General features: G+C 38.3%; 1 protein-coding gene across 2 annotated transcripts; it reads left to right on the forward strand.

Annotated features, from left to right (window-relative positions):
• Positions 1 to 602: 602 nt before the first annotated feature.
• On the forward strand, positions 603 to 25398 carry dnaaf9 (dynein axonemal assembly factor 9). Of its 2 annotated transcripts, none has more exons than XM_080871668.1 (37): positions 603 to 788; positions 1619 to 1698; positions 1840 to 1965; positions 2053 to 2177; positions 2451 to 2547; positions 2719 to 2825; positions 2958 to 3005; positions 4501 to 4602; positions 4986 to 5041; positions 5157 to 5292; positions 5762 to 5843; positions 6006 to 6042; positions 6136 to 6220; positions 6308 to 6384; positions 6489 to 6533; positions 7191 to 7236; positions 7340 to 7451; positions 7698 to 7768; positions 7898 to 7945; positions 8039 to 8129; positions 8227 to 8327; positions 8542 to 8685; positions 8927 to 9006; positions 9122 to 9223; positions 11897 to 12014; positions 12252 to 12340; positions 12427 to 12552; positions 12752 to 12877; positions 15706 to 15743; positions 16849 to 16984; positions 17332 to 17418; positions 18081 to 18187; positions 18445 to 18519; positions 19330 to 19517; positions 19629 to 19694; positions 20308 to 20401; positions 20609 to 25398. In XM_080871668.1, the coding sequence occupies exons 1-37, from the start codon at positions 733 to 735 to the stop codon at positions 20713 to 20715; spliced, it is 3411 nt and encodes a 1136-aa protein (XP_080727794.1). In that variant the 5' UTR covers positions 603 to 732; the 3' UTR covers positions 20716 to 25398. The 2 variants fall into 2 exon arrangements, with proteins under 2 accessions (XP_080727794.1, XP_080727793.1); XM_080871667.1 differs by having other exon boundaries at positions 604 to 788; positions 2928 to 3005.
• The last annotated feature ends 208 nt before the right edge of the window (positions 25399 to 25606 follow it).

Consider the following 25606-nt stretch of genomic DNA (forward strand, 5'->3'; position numbering starts at 1 on the left):
CATTTACTGCCCTCTGCACCATGGAGCCAGTCTGCAAGACATCCGGTAATTGTTTTTGTTTTTTTTAATCTGGATAACAGCTGAATCAGCCACACTGCAGACCGTCAAGAAACATAAGTTTACTTTGGAGTCATGGCATGCCAAATATACTGTGGTTCAACAGCCTGTGAACACTTCATCTCCGATGAATTACTACTAATAAAAATTCCAAGGAAGAAAATCCCCAAGAAACCATTAAATGAGCAGTAATAACACATAGCTATATTATAACACGCCACGTTAGAATAAAGACACACTACAGTATGCAGCTGTTTTCCCCCGTACGTGATCGCAGAAGGATTGCAGCATCACTAGAAGCTGCGTGAAACTGCCAGCTGCTGTCAAAACGGCCCAAAACAAGACCGTACTAAGACGTGACAACGGGGGCATCGTCTGTTAAAACCCGAAAATTTTATTTCTTATAATGGATTGGTGTGTCCGACACGACGCGAAATACTATAAAACTGTGTCGGGAGTAAATCAAATCATAATCTTATATTGTAAAGTTTGCCCGGAAGTACTTATATGCTGGTTTAGTAACCCCCCCAATTATTGAAATCGTTCGCTCCGTTGCTATGCTATCTTCTGTAGACACTCTCCAGGGTGATGGAGAAGAAAATGTAGTTACACGGCCCGATACGGAAAAATACGCAACGCTTTGTCGGTTTTGTGTGAACGGTGACAACAATTACAATGTCAAGTATAAGGAAAGTTAACGGGAAATTCTCTGGAATCAACCCAGCCGTGAGGTGATGTTTGAATCGAGTTGTGTTTTGTTAGAAAATGCTTCACCGTAGCTGCCATGCTAACGTAGCTAACGTTAGACAGAACCACTCTCCGTTACTAGTCGACGTATCAACGCCATTTATCGTTATTAATTTTGACTGAATAGCGTATAGTAATGCCCACATTATCAACGTTTCAAACCAGCTGAAGTTTATATTTTTTATTAATAAAAACATCTGGTCAAGCTGCATAATAGTTTTGCTATCCCCTGCCGGGGATTTCTCATTCAATGCATCCCAGTGGAGGCAGTTTATGTTGTTACAATTTTAACAGCGTAGTAAACGAAGAATTCTAAAATTATCTAAGCGAATCCTATTAAATAAGTTAATGCTTGATACTATTGAGTGTTTTATTAGGTGAACCTGTGTTACAGCTATATTATTTCTAGAGGTAGGACTCACCAGACACCCCACAACACGACAATAATACTCACGGTAGCATATTGTGGCGATTTTTAACGTTTTGCGATATACTGAATATTGCAATAACGTATATTGTAATTTATCACTTTGTTTTTATCTTATTTTATTTTTTATTTTTGCCACAAAATGAGATTATCAAGCATACTGTCAGGAAAGCCACACAACAGTCAGTCTGATATCAGTCTGCAATTAAATGGGCTCAAATTGCCAATTACATGCAACTTCATTAGCTTCCGTAAATTTGGCATAACAAAAGCTCTATCTTTCCAAAAAGAAGAATTACTTTTCTATCTAAAATGCATCATCAATAACCATGAAAGCCATGACTTTGTACTTATTTATGGGTTGTTGTTTTTTATCATGCTTTTCAGTTGCTGTCGTCTGCGTCAAGTTCAGGCTCTGCTCTGTGGAAGTGGCACTGCCATTCCTGATGGCATCCTGTGCTCTCTCGGTATGTTAAGTCAGAAACTTTGATGTGTCAGTTGTTAAGGCTAAAACAAAGTTTGTTAAGCAGAATAGAAAGTGAATTGAATATTTTCTCTGGACACTCCAAAGCCATAAACTTTATTTATTGTATTTTTCTCTATTTTAGGAATTGATAGCAGATATAATGAGGGGTGCACTGAGCTGGCAAAATACTTGTTCTATGGACTATATGAACAAAACCAGGTGAATCTGGAGCATGGCCTTGAGGAATTTCCTGAAGAAATGCTGGATGGTGAGTGTGGGTCTCCATATGCATGTCATATTTTTGTGCATGCTTTAGTTTTTATCAGCGTTGACACATCACTTGTCCTTGTGTCAGATGTAATCCTGCTGATTAAGGTGGACTGTGTTCACCTGTACTGCAACCCACTGAACTACAGTTACCTGTTGCCCTATGTGTCCCACTGGAGAAACCTACACCTGTACTGCATGACAGAAACAGAGGTAAAAATAAATAGATAAATAAGAAGAAGAAGGAGAAAAAAAACTATACCTCTCACTTTATTACAGTTCCTGTTTAGTCGATTAATTAAGAAGTACTTAGGTTTAACAGGTTGCATGTTTAACTCATTGACTGCACAATGATAGCGCATTTATTGTCATCAATGACATAAAGAGGATTTTCCTTTAAAATGTGTTTCTTTGTAGCAGTGTTTGTAATTCTGTTATTCTATTCTAAAGCTTACATTTACTGTCGTTTTTTCCTTCCACTTGCAGTATGAAGATGAAGAAGCAGCAGAAGAATTTAAAATCTCCAGTTTTGTTGCAATGGTGCAGGACTGTTATCACATTGGAGTACCTTACAGCTCGCAAGGTACATGTTTTTACATTTTAATTTCCCCATCATTTACTACTTGTGTCTTTCAAAGAAATTAAAATGTCTTCTTAAACTGTAATTCATGTTGTTGTGTTAGTTTTATCTACTTCTGAAATGAGACCTCCCAATTAACAAAACCTAGTTAAACTTAGTTTCTGTTAATTTTAGGACAAATCCAGAAGTTCGATATGTTTATGGTGGAAAAATGGCCTCTGCTTCAAGCTTTTGCTCTGGAAGGCATTGGTGGAGGAAGCTTTTTTACCATGAAATACAAGGTAAAGCCTAACAGCAAAAGAAACTACAATATGTAGAAAGTTCTTAGGATCCTATGCTTCTGTTTGTTTGTTTGTTTGTTTTATGTATCTCTACTTATGCAGCTAATGGACATGAGTGAGAATCTGTGGCAGGTTTACAACAGACTCGACCCAGTGTCGCTGGATAATCTCCTCACAGAGGTAACAATGAGTTTAATTTTCTGTCAGCTTTACCAAATTTGAAAGTTTCTTGTTACTTTTAGTGGCGAGGCCTACAGTACTTCATCATCTGACATCTGAAGTTTTTTTAAATTGCCAAAAATCCAGTGCCGCTATTAGGAATCATTTTTTTTGGACTAGCCATTAATATATAAATCATTATTTGGTAACTACAAGTCATAGTAAGCACAGTACTGTGAAATGGTTTAAATCTGTATTTTGCTAGACTTTCTTGTAATTGCTGACGTGGTCTTCAGCAATCATTCAAAGGTTTTTTCTTGACATTGGCTGCTTTTTCACTTTTTCAGTTCAATTAATAACCACCAATTCAATTTCCAATTGTATCTTTAGCCACTTTTTCACTAACAGCCTATCATGGGAACACATAATTTGAGCTGATTTCCATAACTGAATCTACAAAAAATATAAAAAAAATAACAGATTGACAAGCAAAAAAAAATTTTTTTGATCCAACAAAGTGATTCCTACAGCGCTATTAGCCAAAGACGTATTAACTGGGGACATTGTCACTTACAAAATGCGGATACTGGACAAGTAGAGGACAAAAGAAGAAATGGTAGGTCTAAAAAACTATCTATGGCAAATGAACAGTATTTGAAAGTCATATCAGCAAATACCTGACACAGGACCTGACAGATGAATCCAGTCCTTTAGTTGATCCATCTAGTGTTCACTGAAACCTCATCAGAAATTATCTTGATTGAAGAGTGGCTGTCAAAAACTCATAAAATGTGCAAGACCTAGACTGAAAAACGGTGTCAACAGTTCTTATATGTGATGAGTACAAATGAAATTGTTGGTTAAAATTGTTGTCTATACTGTATGTAGAGCGAGATTGACAACAGTGAGTTTCTACAACTATCTGTAAAAACATCTGGAACCCCTGTCATGGTTTAGCACTGAATGTCAGCCAGTGGTGTTGGGATCTTACCAAAACTGATCATGTTATGAATGCAGAAAAGCACAGGTAGATTTTGATCCGCCATGCATTAACATTTAGAAAGTGTCTAGATGACAGCTTGGTGACAGTTTTATTATTCAGGACGTGAATAATCCTAAGAAAGCATAACTGGGTAGAAAACCACACACTGGAAAATTATCACTCATGTATTGGCCTCCCCAAATTCTGGACCTCAACATTATTGAAGCAGTGGGATCATTTTGACAGAGAAACAGGACAAAAGTCTTTCCTTCAAGAATCCTGAGGACTATTGCTGAAGATTACTTTAGCATATTATAGGAAAGCTTGTTTAAGAGAGTTTATGCTGTTTTGAATAATAAAGCTGGTCATACCAAATATTGACTTTCAAGCTCATTAGAATTCTAGAAACTATGTTTTATTAAATCCCTGCACCTATTTCCCATTTTCCAAGAAAAACAGAGGAATGAGGGACTCCACGGTACTGTATGTAAAGAGATATGTCGTATTACCTGAGTGCTGTTGGTTTTGTTTTAGGACCTGGTCAACTTTGAGAAACAGTGGAATGGCTTCTTCTCGGGCATGGACCTGGAAAGTCATCTTTCTATCTTGGAGCTCTCTGAAGCACAAGCAGGGGAGGTACATTTATGCCTTCATATCCTCACAAAACTAGAATAACTGCTGTGTGATATTTGGAGTAATTTAAATTGTTCTGATTTTTTTCTGGATATACTTTTTCCAAAAAAGAGACATCAACTGCTTTTTTTACACAGTGAAAAGATAAATAATATTAAATATTATTTAATATTGTCATAATAATTAGTCATAATATTGAATGACTAATCAGACTTTGTTGCCAGTTCTGTTGCAAAGAGTAGCAGCTGAAAAAAGATTGTCTGCACAAATGTTATGCAGTTTATAACAAATGCAAAGAGTATTTGCAGACAGCAGGGGGTTTTATCAGTCTAACAGAAGTAGAGTGTACCTGTATGAGCATAAAGTGTATTCTCAACAATCTGCAGGCATTCCGTTCCTATTACCTTCATGGACTGATCTCAAGAAAAATCACAGATAAAAGGTATTCTTTGTATTCACTCGTGTGTAAATATTGAAATGATGTTTATCTGTGGTCTTGTTGGCATGGAATGAAATAAACACACACCTTTTCTCAGTGAAACATTTCTTTATTTCAGTAAATGCCAGCAGCCCTATGTGTTGTTTGGGAAACACTCTGCCTTAGAAGATCTGGAGAACTATTTATTCAACTTTCCCTCAGAGAGTCATCAGGTCCGCAACACAGGGCCTCAAGGTTCTGCAGCCAGACACATGGTGAGGAACAGCAGCATAGTGAAGGATAATAACTTCTCTGGGGTAGAGCAGAGAGCAAGTACGAAGCAGACATTTAAATCATCAATAAATAATATAACCCTACATCTACACCCATTACTATAAAACATTTGGTAATGACTGGACAAATGCCAAAGTGATTATTAGGTTCAAAGACCTCTGTTAAGACTCCACTATTTCAAATGGAGTGGATTTTTTTCCACTTCTAATGAATGTGCTATAAAACAAATTACTCAATTAAAAGAGAAAAAATTAGCTGCAGCACCATCTACTGGGCAGCATTTTGATAAGTCATCTGGAGCACTTAAGTCTGTTAATATGTCCTCCTGTAAATAAGAGATGTAGGTCAGTTTGCAAATTCTGGGTCTCAATATTGTTACTTGTGTTGTTTGTAAAGTGGGAACGTTCTGCTGTTCATGTCATTCATACAAAACACCTTTTACCCCATTAGATTCTCCAGTGTGTGGCTCCCAAAGGACCTCTAGCCTGCGCTCGGACCTATTTCTTTGGGACTACCCACAACCCATATCTTGGTGAAGTTTATTGTGTGACTTTACTTGTGTCTATTCATCTGTTGCATATTTAGAACATCTTATATTTACTTTGTTGTCCTTAGTACTTCAGAGACTGCAATATATGATATATTAACCCATAGTTAAAGCAGTAATAACATTTTCCCCTTGTATTTTTCACAGGAAATCAGAACACAGAGCAAAAGAAGACAGACGTCTTGTAAGTGTTTAATTTTTAATCTTTCATTTCCCTTTAAGCTGTTGGGTGTCAAACGTTTGAGAATATCTAACGAAAACTTTTCTTTTTCTTCAGAGTTTTGTCACAGATTTATTCAGCTGCCATTCAAGCAGTTCTGTCGGGAATCAAATGCTACTCCTGTACCACCAGCGCTACCAAGGTTAGAGAAAAAGTACACAGATTTTAGCATTGGCTTTACAGCATGTACTCTAGCATATACAGTTGTTCACTGTGTAATCCTTTGTAGGCTAAGGATGTGGCTGAGAACACCTTTCTGATGTCATTGGACTCGATGAATTTAAGCCAGTATCGCAGTTTTCTCAGGTAGCAATTGATTACTTTTTTTTCAATCATCAACTGTGTCAGACCTTGATCAAAGGTTTAAAGTATATGTTATATCCCTTTGCTCTTGTGTTTGCTCTCTACAGGTCCAAATGTGAATTCACCATTCAAGCAGTGAATAAGCAAGGAATGTGGGTGTTATCTGCACGTTCTCAAATTTGCTTGTGGCTTAATATACAAAGATTTGTAGATATACAGAAATACAAACAAAAGGACAAAAACATGAGGAAAATAATAATCAGTAAATAATTTAACATATTTAGTAACTAATAGTCAGCTCTTTACTTCCTTTTTATGTTCTGTCCTAACATAAATCCTTCTTTTGCCAAATTATGCACATACGTATACATGCACATGTACACACATATAGGTTAAGTTGTGGGTGGGAACACCCAATAAAAGCCCTTCTTCCTCATTGTACCTTGCTTTTGGACTTTGCTTCAGTTCATCACTCAGTCTGTTCCACAGCTTTACTCCAAATACAGAGATGCAAAAAAAACCACAAAAATTATTTGAATTTAACTCCCCCTCAAATTGTGTTCTCCATCTCCTTTAAATAACAGTTTTAGAATATTATCAGGAAGTAGGTCAGTGTTATGGATTATCGTTACAGCCCTTTTTTTGCAATATAGATCACGATGATAGTGAACATTTTGAAGTATTGCCCCAAACCTCTGTTTAAGCATTCAAATATGGGGAAGTCAGTGAACAGTGTTTTCATTGTGTTATCTGAAAACTATATCCCAAATTGATGCTTTCTTAAAACTTTTTTTCTTATTTGTTTTCAGGATAATTCCTCTCACTAATGAAGACAGCCGCTACGTAATAAAAACAGTAAGTTAGAGAAGCACATTATAACTTGTTTGATCAAAGGTTTTTGATAAAATTATTTGTGTACACAATGTTCTACATTTGCAATAATTCTATGTTCCTTAAGGCTTCCCTGATTGTCCATGACATCCCAGACCTGCAGTGGGACAGGGGGGAACTGGGATCTGTAGTCTTCTCTGAATCCTTCTTGGAGTCCAGTATCAACATTCAACAGAGAGGTACAGTGCAGATTAGATTTGAATGGATTGCTGATTCAATCTGCAAAGGAAGTTTGATATACATAATTAACATTACAAATCCACTGCAAACATAAAAAGCTGAAAGTCATCTACAGTCATCACAGTAGTACAAAGATATCTTATTTTCCGTGCCATGGGTTGTGTTTGTTGTACATCTTGTGTTTGTCATTCTTTGGCTTGTTTTTTGTTTCCCCACGTTAAACATGTCTGGTTCTTCTCCTGTAGATGGCACTGTGTCCTCAGACAGCTGCTACACCATCTTGACTGCAACAGTGCCTCGCTACGCCTGCTGGCTGGTATGTGTGGTACTGAATGTAGAAATCAGGACCAATATTTGAAGTAATCTGACAGACCTATGCTGAATCTGTGATATAAACATAGCATTTTCTTTGACTTTTGATTTTTTATTGTCATTTTGTTTTCAGATGGAATCTGATGTCAAGCAGTCTGAACAAGCTCAGCAGCTCACTAAGGTAGGTTCCAAAGCCTCTGCTCATAGCACTACAGGTTGCTTGTCTAAGTCCTTCATGTACAACCTGATGATCTACATTATTTGTTTTAAACAGGATGACGATGGTACTTGTTTGGGAAAAGTTCTGACTGCAGCAGATGCTGCATATGTGTTGTCCAGCAGCCACCTCTCAGCTCCTGAAGAAGGTGAGCATTGTTGAAAAACCTGGGAGGAATTTAGCATTTTCTATTTTGATTTTCCTGCAATCATTCAAAATGTGTTTTATTCAAATTTTGATTTCAGGAAAGATCATTTTCTTTTCTGAGGGACTGTTTATCCATTCTCAATATGGAAGCATCACTATTTCCAAGGATCACATCAACAAAGTCAAGTTTTACAATCCGGTATGCATAAAACTACTCGTTTTATCATATGAGAGCTACATTTTTAGCTCTCATATGGTAGTTCATCTTTACACACCTATATATTTCTGTGCAACATCTGTTTAACAGTTAAAATTCAGAGTTTCAGTACCTTCCATGTAAAAGTATGATAAAACATATTATATTGGATTTCTCATTCCTACTTCTTGTGTTTTGTGTGTCGTTTTATCACCAGGACTACAGCACTGTGGCTTCTCTGTTTGTAGAGTATGAGGACAGCTTGCTCCCCCACCTTCCATTCCCTCTCCACAGCTCTGATAGGTGTCTGGTCTTTGCTCTACTTCCAAGGTCTAAGAGCCAGAGGGCCTTCTACTCTAAGGTGAGAGGGGTAAAATCTCATTAGCAAGTTTGTCCATTAAGTTTGTTTGTTTTTTCTGGTGAATTTATCATTTTAATTAATTATTAAGAATATCCAATTAACACTTCTCTTGTTGGCACAAGAATGTCATTATTTATTTGTCTACTATATACTAAAATGTGTTTTAGTCCCCTTTCTCTTTATATTATTCCCATTAAAGCCACAGTTGTACTTGTATAAACCTGTTATCTTATTTTTGTAGGTTTTGTCTGTGTGGAAAAGCTCTGGACTCGCTCTGCAATTCTTGGACCAAGACAACCTGACGTGGAACCAGAAAAATATGTAAGCAAACAGTGCTTGCTTTGCCAGTTTCAGCTATTGTGAAGTATGATCATTTGAGTAGGTAGACAGATAAGTAGATTTGTTTCAGGGTAGACATTCTGTTTTCCTCTTTCAGGCACACCAAGCTGCAGAAGCTGCACGACAGTCAGGAGCCACCAATGGCCAAACGCAGAGGCAGCCTGAAGACTTCATACTGTCAGCTGCCAGGACAGGAAATGTTAGTACACACGTAGCAACAGAGTGCTCCAGAACTGGATCAAACAAGTAGTAAAACCTGATGCTAGGTATTGCTTAATCATGAGTATGCACTCCCAAAATAGCTTTTAAGCCTGTGTTGCACTGTTTCAATCAGTGTTGACCATCTACACTTCTTAGTAGAGCAGGGCGATATGGCCAAAAATATTTATCACGATATATATTTGAAAATTTGCGATAACGATATAACCGACGATATAATTGATGCGAGACAAAATACAACTCCACAACATTACTAGCGCAAAAAGACAACCTTCCATTTATTTTCACTTAAACAAGAAGCTGGTTTTTATGTACATTAAAGCTTTATAAAAATGTAACAGTGCAAATGCAAATTCCTTGCTGAAAGTTTAACCAAAAGGCATTTCCAGTAGAAATGGGCTGACATATCCTGAGCATAACCATGTATAATATCCACTGAAGTTAAAAAGAGGTGCTTTGCAACATTAAACTGCAGTGTGCAGTATGCATTTTTCGGACCGTAAGGTGCACGGGATTATAAGGCACATTAAGCGAAACAAAGCAGTCAGATAAATCAAACTTTATTAAACTCATTCTTCTTGCTTCCTCCACTTCTGTACCATTGATTCATTAATGTTGAATTCTCTGGCAGCTGCTCTATTCCCATGTTGTTGCAGTATATTAATGACTAACCTCGTATTGTGGATGGATTATCTCAGTTGTTCTCCTGACTGAAGTTTGGTCCGTTTACAGCATCCTGCCATGCGATTGCATTTGTCTCTAACCATGAAGAACCTTCACGTTAACTTTTATAAGTGGAAAAGTGTTAGTGTTGGTCCTCCAGCTTCACTGTTTATGTTATGCTAACATAGCTGTGTCGCTAGCGATCACGTAGCACATCATTATATACCAGCTAGCCCAACTTCAGTAACCCTACAAACGTCACTGCTGTTTAGTTTCCTGTCTTCATTTATGTTGGAAGTGATAGCAGAGCTGTACGTTTGATTTTTTTTTCAGAAATCTCTCAGTCAGAACATGCAATATCATGCTTAGGTAACTAGCGAAACTAGCGAGCTAACTTCCGCTAGCTTCCTGCTAACTTCTAACTCCGTTAAATGTAATAACTTTTGTTTTCATGGATGCCTGGAAGTTAAACTTTATAGTTACACCTGGTAAAGCAGCAATGCTGATCGTTTTATTAAAGATGAAAGAATTTAGACAGTTTTTAACTCTAAGTGATGCTGCAGTGTTGTTTGACCTGAAGCATACGGAGTTTAGGACCCAGATTACTCCCAGATTTAAGAGCATCTTAGTCCGACAAATATGACAATAACAACGGCCGCTTGCATGTTCTGCAAAAAAAATGTGCTTTGTTGTGTATCTGACAGACAAACACCAAACCAGTTCCACATCACGGAAGTTGCACCATTTTTACAAACCAATTCTGGTTCATCTGTTTCACTCAACAATCGGCCATGTGCGTATGAAAACAAAGGCACTGCGCATGCGCGTTTTACTCCCATTCTATCGCGATATTTCATTTTCCTATCGTTGCCTAACATTATACCGGTATTACCGTGAACGGTATAATATGGCCCAGCCCTACTTCTTAGGTCTGTTATGCTGACACAGAGTATATATGATCAAAGAGCCAAAATAAGAAATGCATTCTTTTCCCCCAGTCTGCATAGCTAGAGCCAAAACATGCATAAAGCACGTATTTTGCATTGTTTTGTTTGTTAGCCCGTATAATTAAAACTCCAGCTGCTTCAAAACTAGAACTGCCAGAATCCCAAAGTCCTCAAAACCACCAGGAGGCGTCATTTTGACCTCGTCCTGCCACAACAGCATTGATGGCAAATAATTAACTTCTTGAAGAAGTTAAGTTGTTAATTATCATCTAATTTCTCAAACTTTAAGTATTAAAGAAGGTTTTTATTTGTTTTATAATCTATTTAGATTGTTTCATTACAGGTTGTAAAGTTAAAATTCAAATTAGAGTAAACTAATAAACATAAAAATAAACTAAGGAACTGAAACTGCTGGATTTCACTCTTTACTTGGACTCTGCTCAGCTCAGTTACAGTTCCCTTGCTCTTCAGAACAGCCAGCAAACCCACCCGGGCACTCAACTTTTACCTAACTACATTCTACTATATATTAATTTACCGATCACATCGAGCAAGCTTTTGCTCGTGTTATAGCAGCTTTCATATTAAAATGTGTGTAAACAGTCGTGTTGCTAGCCAACTCAGTGTGCTGCAGTAGTGGTTTTGGATTAATTTCTATGGGGTCAAAGTAATGTCCTCTGCAGTTCTAGTGATCATATAGTTTTTTACATTTTGAGCCCACAAATCCCAAAATGTTTTAGTTGTTGAATAGAAATGTAACAGAGTTACATGATTTTTAACATGCCAAGGGTTCAAAATGACCCCATTCGCAGTTCTAGTGTTAAGCATTTGCACCCAAAATAAGCGTCCTGTGCGTTGTTCCATAATACTCACTGTCCATAGTGTTATTTTGTATTATCAGTGTAATTTCAATTGCTGTTTTCTTTAGACAGTAATGTCATGTAAACACAATACAGTAAATGCAATCATAGGTTTGTCTAGGCATGTCGGTCTGTGTCAACCACATTTCTGTTCACTGATTCCTGTATTCTGGCCTGTACCAGGTTTCTTCAGCATTTTGCTCTTAGTAGCATTGGTCAAGAGCCCATTATGTATGACCACCTGGGGATGCTCTTTCCCTCTGCAGAGCTTAGGAATATACCCCCTTGTCAGGGAGACAAGGTGAGTATGTTGTCTTAGGATGCAGTGAATCCTCTCTCTCTCTCTCTCTCTCTCTCTCTCTCTCTCTCTCTCTCTCTCTCTCTCTCTCTCTCTCTCTCTCTCTCTCTCTCTCTCTCTCTTAAAGATTGTAGACATAGTAAATCATTTTCTGATTGCTTTCTTATCTAGCACCTAGTTTAATTATAATAAAGCTGATTTAATGAATATCTGATGTGGGCTTTTTTAATGTGTGAAAAGGTTGTCATCACCATCATCACTGGACTGCCAGGAAGCCATAAGAAGATACTTTGCAACTTCTCAGTCCAGCTAAACCACAAATGTGAAAGGTACAACATTTCTCAAATAACATAGTAAATACCAGACTTATAACACAACCAAATATACACAAGTTTTTCAATCATTACACTCACAGGTGGGTGGTTTATGAGCCTGCTCCGGAAAGTTTCTCAGCTTCTCATCTCCAAAAGTATTTGTCCAGCTTCTTGGAGAGCCAAAGAGGTACAAGAGGCAAACCCCGTCTGTTGGTGCTCACACCGGGGTAAGAAAAAATTAGCAGTTAAGACTAATTTGTGCTTTAGACCTAAAGCAGACCAGTCATAAGACTTGTACCTTTTTAATATTAAAGATGTATTCATCTAATATAAAAGAGCTTAGAATATGAAACTATTAAAACATGCAGGATGTTGAGTATAGAATAGATCAATATTGTTTACATTTGTGAATGTTCCTACTTACAGATATACAGATGTTCTAGATGTGGTCCAGGCTGTGCTCTTCCATCCTGACCCAGTTGTTCAGGCATGCTTCACAATTGGTGCAGTTACTGCCTGTGTGAACCCTCTCACCTCCTTTATCGAGCACAGGTACGATTTGAGATATTTCTCTCTGCTATTTTTAAGATATAAAACAATTTTGGATTATAGTAACTAGTGGTAAGTAAATCACCATGACTCTGAAAGTGCAGTCAGCTCAGTTTCACAGCAGTTAAAGTCAATTCATTGATCCAGGTTAACGATGAAAAATTGTATATTACTTTTGTTGTATAGTTTGCCATTCACCTCTCTGTGTGCTTAGTTTCCTGAAACACGTGTGTCCACCATAGATTTTTCTAGCACATGAGCAGATGTGCAATAAAGTAATTTGCTACCAACGAAGATTATTTCTGAAATGACACACATTTCAGTTTGTTGTGCAAAGTTTAAGAGTTTCAGTGAGGTCAAACGCACCAGTATTAAGGGTTTCACTTAGGTATATTTTCAAGCAACATATGGACAGGCCAGATAATTACAGACAGGAGATGCTCATAAATTGTTAAAGTGCTGGAGGTTTCCATGAAAAGGTTACATGACACTTTTAGCTATTAAAACTCAAGGCTGGGTCCCTTTTTACAGAGAGGATCAGCTCTACATTTAATCTCACTCTCCTTTTGTTACAGGCTTTAGATGGAGTTTACAGAGCTTCTCACTGTCATAGATTTACTGAGCAGCTCAACACAATATGGCATACTACTCCGGTTGATAGGCTGTTTTTCCAAAGCAGGCCAAGCTTGACCAAGCCCCTGATGCTTTCATACACACAAGGCCAGTCTAAAGGGTGTAGTCTTTGCATGCTTTGAAAACTTGTGCCATCATCTGTCTTCATCAGAACTTTCATTTAAAAAAATCAATAGACGTTATATAACACATCCTTTGTTAGTTAAGCTATAGTAACTAGATTCTGGGTATTAAGCTTGACAAATATTAACTACACATATAAATTCCATGTACTGGTTAGGAATTAAAGTCATTTTTATGCAAAAAAAAAACCCCATTTTCAGAGGCTGAAAAGTAATTGCACAAATTTTACTGTTTTAAATACCGTAATTGTTTTTCATCATTATATTCAGGAAAGTCTTGATTTGTTTTATAGCATGCTTTGGGTCATTATCCATTCACTAGAGACTTAATTCCAAAGGCCCATGTTATAATATTGTCTCCACCATGTTTGACACATGATGTGGTATGTTTCCGGTCATGAGCTGTTTCTCTCCTGCTCCACAGTTTTGTCTTCCCATCATTCTGATACAGGTTAATGCTGGTTTCACCTGTCCAAAGAATTTTTCTGTTAAGGGCTTCTTGAGTGTAACCAGTGGTTTGCACCTTTTTATGAATCCACTGTAATTACATTCAGGAAGGCATCTCTGGATCATAGACTTTATCAGTAGCATGTCTGCCTCCTCGTGAGTGTTATTGAGTTGTGAGGTGTTGTGAGGGGTCTGAACCATGTGATGAATTATGTAATCATGGACTTTAGTTGTCTTCTGTTTTCTTTCATGTCTTTTGTTGTTGCTGAGCTGGTCAATGCTTTCGTTCTTTATAAGAATACACCAGATTGTAATTTTGCCATTTTTAAAGTGTTTGTTATGTCTCTTATAGCTTTATTTTTTATTTTAAACCTTATGAGTCTGTCCTCTTGCAAATATCTCTTTGGACCTCGTGCTGAGAGTTGCAGTGAACAGTTACCAGCTACAAGTTCAAAACTGAATCAGTTCCAGATATTTTATTTGTTTCATTTGTCATGAATTAATGAGCGATTAGGCCTCTCATGACCATGAAAGTGCCTGTCAGTCAGTTGTGCACCTAAATCTGAGTCTATGAAAATCTGGGACTATATATAAAACTTTGGTAAACCCCTTAAAGTAAATCTTAAAGTCTGTACTTCAGTTAGATGTTGTTTGTGTCCACTGTGGAGATGTGCATGAGCAAAATTCTAAAAATGGTCCATGCTTGTGTCACAAGCTAGGCTTATGAAATATGTCTTGAATTGCATGCATTAATCATGCAGTGATTACCTTTTCAGTTAAACACAGTACCTACTTAGTTCAGGAGTGGAAAATGTGTAATAAGAATTTAGCTAACAATGCAGTTAGCAGTGACTTTTCCAATTGAGGCATCTTCATCAAGCCTCCTGTCCCTGTCTGTTGCCACAGATTGTATGGAGGTCTGTGGACCCCTACTATGGCGCTAATTGGATACGGTTAGCCCAGCTTAGGTCTGACCTGCCTGTCACCCGCTTCAGCATAGCCCTTTAATCCCCCAGATCCACATGTGTGGCCAGCAACCCCCCTCAGCGAAGCTCATCAGTCAGTCATGATCTATTCTTTGTGATGGATGCAGACAGTTCATTACGTCAGGACAGGAAAGATAAATGCCTTTCAAACTGCTGATCCCCAAGCCTGCAGGCTCCCAAAGAAGGGTAGTGGTTGTAAGGAGACTTCAGAAAGTGGTGTATAACACAGATCGATATGAAAACTCCGGATACATTGTTACAATGAATTTTAATTAATTAAATTACAGAAAGATGTTCCATTGGTCCATTGCCAGTCAAAGTCCTGATGTCATACATTATGGCCAAGGCCCACAATGTGGAATTAGTCTGTTTATTGCTGCTCAACGCTGGTATGCATTCATTAGTCAGAAATAGAGCTCTTATTAAGGATGATGTGGTGACACAGGACATGGGCAAAATAAAGAGGGCAGAAAAGTGAATACATTTAAATACACCTCTTGTGTGTTGTTGAGTATGGAACCTATAGTGCAAGCAGTAAGCGTCTCAGTCAAAAAGAAAATTTGCATTAGGTAGTTTCTAGAATATGTTTAATATTTAACTATAGTTCTCCTCTCTCATTTCTTCTTGTCATTTTGTTTTTTAGGTTTGCTTTTCCTAAGCTGTTGGAGCAGCTCAGCCAAGGTTAGTCTAGTCTGTTTCACTGCACTTTCATTCACCTGTCCAGCAGCACAGTATGTTTAATGCTGAGGAAGGACCATGTCGATAGATAGTTAGAATTTTCTTTTGTTTGCAGCAAAGCTAGACTCTTCTTTATCGGCCTGTAGCTGCATTATAAATTGTTACAGACCATTTATCAATTAACCAAAGTTTTGTATTGTTTGTACTAGAAAGTGTTGACTTATGAAATATGATGCTCTTTACCTTAGAGTTGCTGACATGTAAGATGCTTTATAATAAATATGGAGGTAAAAACTTTTAGTTCTTAAGCACCATTTATATAAAACGATATGCTCGTTGTGCATCACTTTCTAGCTGACACATCACCACTTAATGGACATAAAAGGCTCTTGTTGCCTAGGTGACAGGTAGTTTTTCCTTCCCAGTGTCACCAAGTGCTTGCTCATAGGGGGTCTTTTGATTGTTGGGGTTTTCTCTGTTTTTTGTAGTATCTTTTCTTTACAACCTAAAGCGCCTTCAGATGAATGCTGTTGTGATTTGGCACTATATAAATAAAACAATTTCATTTAATTAAAGTGTTTTGTAAGTACAACTTAGTGATGGAGGTAAAAATAGCAACAATACTAATACAGATTATTTTGTGACATAGTAAGTTTTAAATAATGTTTTTTAGAGATGTTGTTACATACAGTAGGAGCTATAAAAACGTTTCACACCTCATTGGTGCAAACATTACTGTATGTTTGAGATGGTTTACTTTCCATTTCACATTCTCAAGTGAGAATTTTCACATTTTTGGGTTTACTGTCATCATATTTCCCATCTTTGTTACTGGATCCTAATTTGGGGCAGTGCGGAGGAAAAACATGGAACTGTGAAGGGAAAAAATATGTCGTTCCCTTTTATATCAGTCAGCTCATGTGAGGTGATCAAAATGCATATTCTGCTTTCAGGCAGAAAAAAAGCAGTGGTATGGACAATAAATTAAATGTAGTGTGAAATACGGTATTTCAGCAGGGACAAAACTGAGGAGATTCTGTATTTTTTGGGAAAGTGATCCATTTTCTTGTGGAATTTTCATTCTTTTTTGTGCCTTGTTGTATGTCAGGTATTGTGAGTACAGTGGTGTTCACTGGGCTGACAGCAGAGAAGAAGCACCCTCTCATGCAGCATGTTCAGCAGTTGGTACGCTCTGCCAACCCCACTGCTGCCTTCATACTGGCAGAGAGAGGAGCTGTCACCAGGTAGGCGCCCACAGAATCATGATCAATGCTGCAAACAGTCATTTCACTGCTTTTATCTTTGCCTAAAATATTCACTCTAGGCTACATTTTATTCCACTCTCTGAGTCTATGTTTAAATCTTCTGGGTCAGAGCACGGCTCACTTAACTCCTGAATGTGTAATGAACACTCCCCAATGCATTCTATACTTAATATTTTATCATTGTGATTGACAGTCTGCTACAGATCAAAGTACTCCTTTGTCACATTTGGTGTTCAAAATGCAAACACTTACAGACCGATTACTGGTACAGTAGAATATTAGATGTTAAATATCTATTTTTTATTATTATTTTTCTCCCTAATTAGGGATGAAGATATGAATCTGATATTGTCTGAGAGCAGCTTCAATGAGCCACAGATGCTGAGAGCCCGTTACGTCCTCTACCCTGGATGGTAAGGCACCCATATGTCCTCCTGTGTCAACACACAACTTCTTGGCTGCTGAATGACAGATTGATTCCTGCTTCGGCTTTCCTCAGTCCTGCCTCCCTGCAGTTTAATTGCTGCTCAGCTACAGTGGTGTGTGTATCGGCAGCTGATTGGCATGAAGCCCCTCAGGGCATCTCGTGTTCTATCACCAGTTGCCTCCTGGCAGCACAGTAACAAGCTGTTGGCCATGCAGTTGCCATATACACAGAGGGGTCTCTTTTCCTTTGGACTATGTCCAGCCAGTCTTCATGCCTCAATGCTCAGCCTAATATGAACTGCTGCTAAATCCTCCTCTCAGATCATACACAGTATCTGGCCAGAGTGTGGCCCGTTTTAATTTGCTCATCTTCAGCCTTTAATTTGTACAGTTTGTGTATATTGGGGTGTGTTTGGGATTCTTCTTAGATGCCCTCATATCAAGGAGCGAGAAATGTTTGTTTTGTTTATACCTGCTGTTAAAAGAATCTGCATTTAGAAATTTGTCTTGCATTTTAGCAGCAAATCACATACACTGGCCTCTTCACTGTGAGCAGCTGGTTGAGTAAACAGCTTTCCAGCCAAAGACAAAATGTAGCACAAACATTTGGCTTGGTCTAGATTTAACTTTCACGTGTTCTTTGTTCCAGGTGCAAAGGGCGCTTCTGCTCTGGTTCTGGGACTCTGGTCCTCACCCAGCAGCGCGTGGCTTTTAACCGGCCCCTAGAGAGGCCTCTATTTGTCACCCACTGTAAAGGTGAGATGGAAAGAAGCCCCCTGCCTCGTGACAGACTCTCTAGATATGAGATGGAAGGATTTGGTTGTGATTACATGAGCTGCCTTCCCTCCGAATATGGAGGTGTTGAAGTAATTATCAGCCGTTGCTTTGAAGTCATCTGTACTCCCAAAGGATGGCTTTAGAGTCTTGTCACAAACTTGCTTTCTAGGAAATTTTCACTTTACATAATTTGCTCGACAATACTAAATGATCAAACTCGCATTGTTTTTCTGCAGCAATCAAGTCATCGCTACGGCCAAGCCCCTTCCAAGGAAATATGTACAATGTTTGGGGAAAAGTCAGATTTTCTGGTAGGATTCACATATTTTTCCCTTTGATTTTACTCTTTATAAAATATATTTGCAATATACTTCTGCTAACTTTTAAAAATTTCAGATCCTACTTTGAAGAACTTGCTTATGAAAAACATGACAAAAAACAAATGTGACTTCTTTCCTTGGGAAATATTTTAATCTACATTTGCATTTCCCAGTTTGGGGAATCATTAGACAAAAGGTTTCTCTCAAGGCAGGAAAGAAGCTCCTGACGGTAGGAATTTTGCTTGGTTGTTGCTCTGGTGTCTGGTGCTTAGAACTCAGCCCATATTCCACTAGTTTGGTTTGCTTCACATAATTTTCTCACTCTTTTTGTTATTTTTTATTTTAAGACGTGTGTAGAGTTGTTGCATGAGGAGAAAGTGCAGGTGCCTGTGAGGAGATGTTCAGCGAGTGTGAATATATTTGTATAGTTGGGAAGATAGAGTATGAAACCAGTGTGGTGTCTGAGACTCCGACTTTCCCTTAATGTATATTTTAGTAGCTGCCTATTGGGTAGTGTATCATTTACATCCATGTAGTTATTTTGTTTGAGTTTTTCGATTTAGCTGATATACATCCAACACATATTGTTGAAGTGGGACGTATTTATCTTGCTTTTATCTGGTTTTGTACACACGGGTTCTGTGAGCCGTTTTGGGAACAGAAGCCCTGTATGGATGTTAAAACATTAACACTCCACCAACAGCATGCTGGTAACATATGAAGCTGCTGTAGCAGGTGTTAGACAAGGTGTGAACTTTACTGAGACTCAAATCTGAGCTTCTTCATCTGTGAAACCTCCAGACTCAGACCAGCTGATGGAAGTGAGCTACAATGCACTGAGTGGGAACCTGAGAATTGTCCCTGAAGACAACAGTGACCCTCTGAGTCAGGGTCCCAAAGAGACCAACACCTCCTGTTTCCTATTCTTTGATGGTGTTGGTCTCACTGAGGATGGACTGAAGGACTGGTTAAGACTGTGCGCCAAGCAGGTAGACACTGAACACTGACACTCATGTATAGCCATGTTATCACACAACATCAGTCAGGTTTTAAAAAAATAACGTGTTGTTTCTTTCTTTGTTTTTTTTTTACGTTTACAGAAGCAGGCAAAGAAAACTAAGAAGACCAAAAGTACCCTTTCACCACAAGAAATCAAGAGCATCCACGTGAGTCTCCACTTTCTAACATGCTCAGAACTATAGGGACTATAGGTATAATTGATGATAATTGTCATGCAATACATAATATTTCATAAAAGGCTCTAAACAAGCAGAAATACTCAAAGGCAGGAGTACTTTGACACATATGCTGCAGACTGTAGAAACTAAAGATGAAAGCACGCCCTCTTTTTTTTTTTTTTGATCTACATACATGCCAGTGTGTTCACGTTTAGATATTTTTTACAGAATTTCATGTTTACCAGTTTTTTGTTTCCAGAACAAAATCATTGCTCATCTTTGGAGTTTGATTTGTTTGAAGTTTCTAAATAAAATCAAAACATTTTACAAATTAGGATGCACTAACCACATCTATGAAATCAAAGGATTATACACACATCTGATAAACAATGAATGCACAAAAATCTCCCAAGGTTACCATTAACATTTGCTGATAGAGACAGTTTTCTAACTGATGTTAAATATGGGTGCCATTGTTCTTTTTTGTGGTCTGTTCTTTATTTATCAGGTTTTGCTAATTCTTAAATATTGGGCTTGATGAGGGACTTGTGGCTTTTATCAATAATCTTGACTGAACCTGAGATCGTATGTTTCTGTTTAGATGACCAGACATTTGGAACCTCTTCCACCAGGCTACTTCTACAATGGTTACCAATATGTTGACATCTTTGGAGATAAAACAAACTTCCATCCCAGTATCCTTTTCACAAGGGTTACTGTAAAACTGTATGTCCCTGTCATTAAGGCTTGAGAACAAAAGTCTGAAATAGTCATGAGTCAGTTTGATTTGACTGACTGAGATTTTGACACAGAAGAACAGTGAAAAATACTGAGATGCATCTTTATATACTGCTGTGTGGAGTGCATGTGTTGCAGTTTTCCTTACATTGCTGCTACCCTAGACACGGAGGAATTCATTAAAGAGTATATCGCTGAGGCCAACAAGGAGATAGAGCAATTCAACTGTCAGCTGGAGTCGCAGGGACAGCCCGACCTCTTTGAGCCGTGATAGAATCTTCGTGTATGTTCACTCCATCTGTCGTATTTACCTTGTAAGGGAACCACTGTGGGGGGTGAGGGAGGGCAAAGGGGATATGTGCTGAACACTCCACTAGAGCAGTCAGTGTGTGGTCACACATCATGTATCTTCACAAGCCGCTTCTGCTGGAAGTCCTTTCTTATTTACTTTATCATTTTATTTCTTATTTGGAGCCTTCAATCATCAATGAAAAGGTGGTTATGTAATTGTATGGCTGTTTGCCATGCTGTAGACTACGCTAGCATTAGCACTTTGGTGAGTTGGGTTTCATTGTTATGGTAGCTAATTTAGATTAAGACATGTTTGTCAAGAGATGCAATTTGCTCACAGCTGTAGACAAATCAGAACAAGCACCACACAAATCTCCACCTTTAAACCAGTATGATTATACCACTGAGTCTGCAAGCTATGCGACTTTCACAATTGAAGGGAAGGGCCACACACTCCTTGTGCGTTTCTGTTTATCGCAGTTGGCAAATTAATGCCTCTATTTCTGGGCAGGCGTGGATAGCCGTGTGATTCTGGTGGGCTCCCTGGTGGGGTTTCTCAAGAATCGCTCCTCCTCTGTTGTCACCCAATCCATGGTCCACCTGTTAGCTTGTCTGTAAGCCACACAGCAGCAGAGGAAGACTTGATCATTGAGCTGTAAACATTGGACAGCCTGTTGGCAACAGACAACTGATGAATGATGCCATTAATCGCATAGCTATAGACCGTCCCAGTGCTTTATTTTAAGACATGTCAAGGGAATCTTATGAAAGTGCAATTAACCAGATTTCAATTCCAGCAGCAAAGTGTTGTAAAACAGCTGAGGCTGTCATGAAACATATTGAATTACTGGGGTTACCGAGGTCCTCCACAAACTTCATCATAGCCCTGTGTTCTGTTTGTTGTAATGTTAGTTAGTTTACACCAGCACATGATAAACAAAAAGTTTAGACAGCCAGAAGTGGATCATTCATTATGCCACTATTTGCTGAAAATTCACACATCCCCCTGCTTCTTTTGAGTGGCAGCATTTGGGGAGGACAGGGAAAATGAAATAAAGTGGGGGAAAATACTGCTTTATTAAATATTGGCTAGATTAGGGTTAACATGAGTAAAGTGATTAGTAAAAGGTATAAGGCTTTGTATCAGTGGTGTGATGTTGCAGAGAACAGTCTTGTTTAAATGAGTTATTCCACTGTTTGCTCTGCGATTGTGTGTCACACTAATGTTTTATGCACGTCTTCCTTTTATCAGGGTTCCTACACAGGTTTGGAAATTCTGTGACCTGTAAGAAAATGTGTTTAATAGGCAGTCATTTCTCTGGGAAAAGCTGCGACAGCTGCATATTTAAAGAGCCACTAATCTATAATATTTATACTGAACAAGTATTTCAGTATAACTGCGTCAAAAAGATATGAAATTTTGAGGTGCAGAATGTGTAGGAACCCTGCTTCAGTATCTGGAGATTCAGTGGCTTTCATTCATTATGGGGTTAGCAGTGTAGTATATTAGTGCAATCCAATACACTAATATGCTTTTAAGAAATACTGCTGCAGCTATAATTGCATGATATATTGCAGTGGCTGCTGTACCAAAAAAATGTCTGTAATCAGTGAGAACTTTGAGATTTACGGATAAGTGAGGAAAAATGTTTCTGTTCAGTCTACGTTTCAAGTCTACAATCAAAATTTTCCTCAAATGGAGGGCACGCTTGCTAGTGAGGTGAACATTTGCTGTTATAATCTCCTTTAAAAACATATTTTTAGATCAGTGGAGACCTCAGTGTGTTATGGGTACCCTTCATAATTCATATTTTGGATAACTGTCTGACGGTGCTTTTTTCCTTTTCAGACAAAAACAGTGTGATTACATCATTAGCAAGTTTTGGGTTTTTTTCCCCAGGTGACCTCTCTGTCTGTGCAGATTTAAGTGATCCAGCACTGCTAGCCCCATCCATCCACTTTGACCTGAACAAGCCATATAGTCTTAGGTGTGCTAGGTGTGGAGCGATCATGCGTAGTTTTAAAATAGCACATAACCTAGCGGTGAAGTACATCTTCTAACATGTGTTGCTCTGACATGTTCCAGATAGCCAGAAAAAAGGGGGGCTCACAAGGAAGGGAGGAGCTCACCCCAAGTTAGTCATTCCATTAGCTCCTCTCCTGATGTTCTTCTCTTTTATTCTATGAAGAAGTGCAATTGTTCTTTGTCTTTTTATATATTCTACTTACAGTACCCTCAAAAAGCTCTTTAAGGACATAACTGAGGAAACAAATGAGCTGCTAAATTCTCAGTCTCTGATTTTCACTCACTTTCAAGTGCTCACAAAACAAGTCAAGGGTTTGGTGCAACATTAAATGCCGCTTGGAGGGGAGGCAGGGGGGTATTACCTCTGCTTACAAATGACGGACAACAAAATGCACACAGATTACAGTGCTTCTTTTAATGGAGTGGGATAATATATAACTTAAATCCTCTGGTGACAAAATGATAACTATCGTTTAAGCTGGATGTTCTTTTTAGCGTTTCAGAGATGCACTCTAAGCCGTCTGTTTGCAACAACAGTTGCCGTCATTCTGTAGTTATGTAATACTGCAGAGAGTTGCCTTGACTGACAGTGAAATAGTTGTTGGGAATATGTATGGGAGACCATTTTGAAAGCTGCTTTATGTCCAAGAGCAGAGATGTTGTAACCTTAATTGGCTAAGAGATCATAAAGTGGTCCTTAAAGAAGTGAGGGTTATGTAAGATGTTTGTGACTTTTAAATGAAAGCACTACTAACAGTGTACGCTATAATTACTGCTACAAATGTGTCTACACTATTTTGCATGTTTGAGATGTCACGTGAATATACCACGACATATATTCTGACACAATTGCCTTTCACCAAACTGGTACAGCAAAGAGAAAATAATCGCATTTATTTTACATATCTGCTGAGAATTTGAATGACCTCTAAGCAACAAATAGTATTTTTGTAAGACCGTGAATTGAGCATTCAAGGTGCAAAACAAAACATTTCCTTTCGCACAAGCTTCAAAAAGCAAAAGCAGATGCAAATTTTTTGTAGAAAAAACAAACTAACTTGGGAATCTGATAAGTTGTGACACATCAGGTTTCTCAGATCCAGCAGTGCCTTGGCTACAGCTAAGAAAAGCAGAGATTAAAGCTGCATTCAGAACTCCATCCCTCTCCCTTTCACCAGGGGAGGAGGTGTTGTCAGGCGAGGATCTGTCCTTCAGCAGTGTTGGTGAAAGGAATCCATGGAGTCGTTCTTTAAAGCAATGTGTTTTTACTAAGCCAGAGGGTAAAGTAGTCAAGGTCACACACAGGGAGGCCGCTGGCTGGCTCAGGATAATTCAGGTATTCTCACTAACAAACCAAAAATATGGTGTAAAAGGGGCAGGGCACCACAGCAACTCTGATTTATGTTCACACTTACATTTGTTTTGTGTCTTTCGTTCAAGTTCATTTGGTCTTTTAAATGAAACGTACATTTTTGTCTCAGTTCTTTTAAGATCTAGAAAATTTCATTCATATGTTTTTAGGATACGTGCCTAGCACAAGCTGGGATACAAAAATGTAAAGCTTTGCATCAGAGTATGCCCCACCCCTATGAAATAAGCAAAAAGGAGGATTTAGTTTGTGACTAAAGTTGGGTGGTCCCTTCTTTCTTGCACATGGGACCCCCAGAGAGCCCTCCACAAGCCTCTCAGTGTGACTGCTACGTAGCTCTCTGGCAGACTGAGCACTCTGGTGTCTTCATCCTGTATGTGGAGACTAGCTATTTTGTAGCTGAAGTTATAGGACAAAAAAACAAAGTTTGGTGTTAATTGGTTATTTGGGAAGGACGGAAATGTGACGTTCTCATACTGCAGTGTGATAATGCAGTGTTAAAGGTTTTTCTGTTCTTTTCTAGTTTGGCTCCAGTGTTCAAAAAAGGGGCCACCCTCTAAAAGTGGAAGTGGATCTTTTTATGGTGTTTTTGCGCTTATTAGAAAAAATGCAGCTCGCAAATGGATTTTTGACTGACCAAATATTTCTCAGGCCTCGGGGACCGTTGATACTAATTGTTTGAGGCGTTCTGTTCCGAGAAGGTTAAATTTGAGCACATGCTCTTCACTCCTCAGTCCTTACAGACGGCGAGGAGTTCTTTCAGGTGTAGTTATTATTATTTCTGTGCCCGAGGTTACATATTTGCCCTTACAAACTCAAGTTTTAAAGAAAAAGATGGAGGTGAAGTTGTGGTTAATGTCTTGGGTCTGTAGCTACATAGCAACAGGCTGCACGGCCGCATACAAAACGAGGATGTTGTAATTTATGTTAAGGAACAGTTGCGATTCAAGTTGGCAAACATTTGATTTCATGATGGCAGAATTAGATCTCAGCAAAGGGCTCAATCTTTTTCTTCCCTATACAGGCCGTCCAAAGCGAAAGGGGGAAAAAATAACTTTGTATTGTGATGGGAAGCAAAAAACAACTTTAAAAGTGCCAAACTGACTTCCACGTCTTGTTTTAAGAGTGTTCACGGAAAGTGAGCAAAAACAAATTGCATTTGCACAAAACTACTGTAACTTCTGTTTTTCTTCCTGTGACTGATGCTTTTATTAACTAATTGTTGTATTTATTGCACCACGTAATACATTAAATATTTATAAGTTTAATGAGTTTGTTGTCTTTATCATTTCATTCAACATGTAGGAATTTAACCTTCTAGGACCTGGCGTCCACCTATGTGGACATCACATTTTGGGTTGTTTAGACCACAATACTAAATTTTTCTCTACAAGGGCCTGATATCCTCTTCTCCGAAACTACATCAGGTAAAAAGATAGTTCTTTGTTTTTACATTCATCAGGTCCCAAATAGCAA

This window comes from Rhamphochromis sp. 'chilingali', assembly GCF_963969265.1.
Source record: "Rhamphochromis sp. 'chilingali' genome assembly, chromosome: 21".
NCBI classification, from domain to species: domain Eukaryota; kingdom Metazoa; phylum Chordata; class Actinopteri; order Cichliformes; family Cichlidae; genus Rhamphochromis; species Rhamphochromis sp. 'chilingali'.

Coding starts and splice junctions, on each gene's coding strand:
- dnaaf9 (XM_080871667.1), top strand. CDS start 733: ATGTCAAGTATAAGGAAAGTTAACGGGAAATTCTCTGGAATCAACCCA. Junction 3,006..4,500: donor TGGATAATCTCCTCACAGAG/GTAACAATGAGT, acceptor GTTTTGTTTTAG/GACCTGGTCAACTTTGAGAA. Junction 5,293..5,761: donor GTTCTGCAGCCAGACACATG/GTGAGGAACAGC, acceptor TTACCCCATTAG/ATTCTCCAGTGTGTGGCTCC.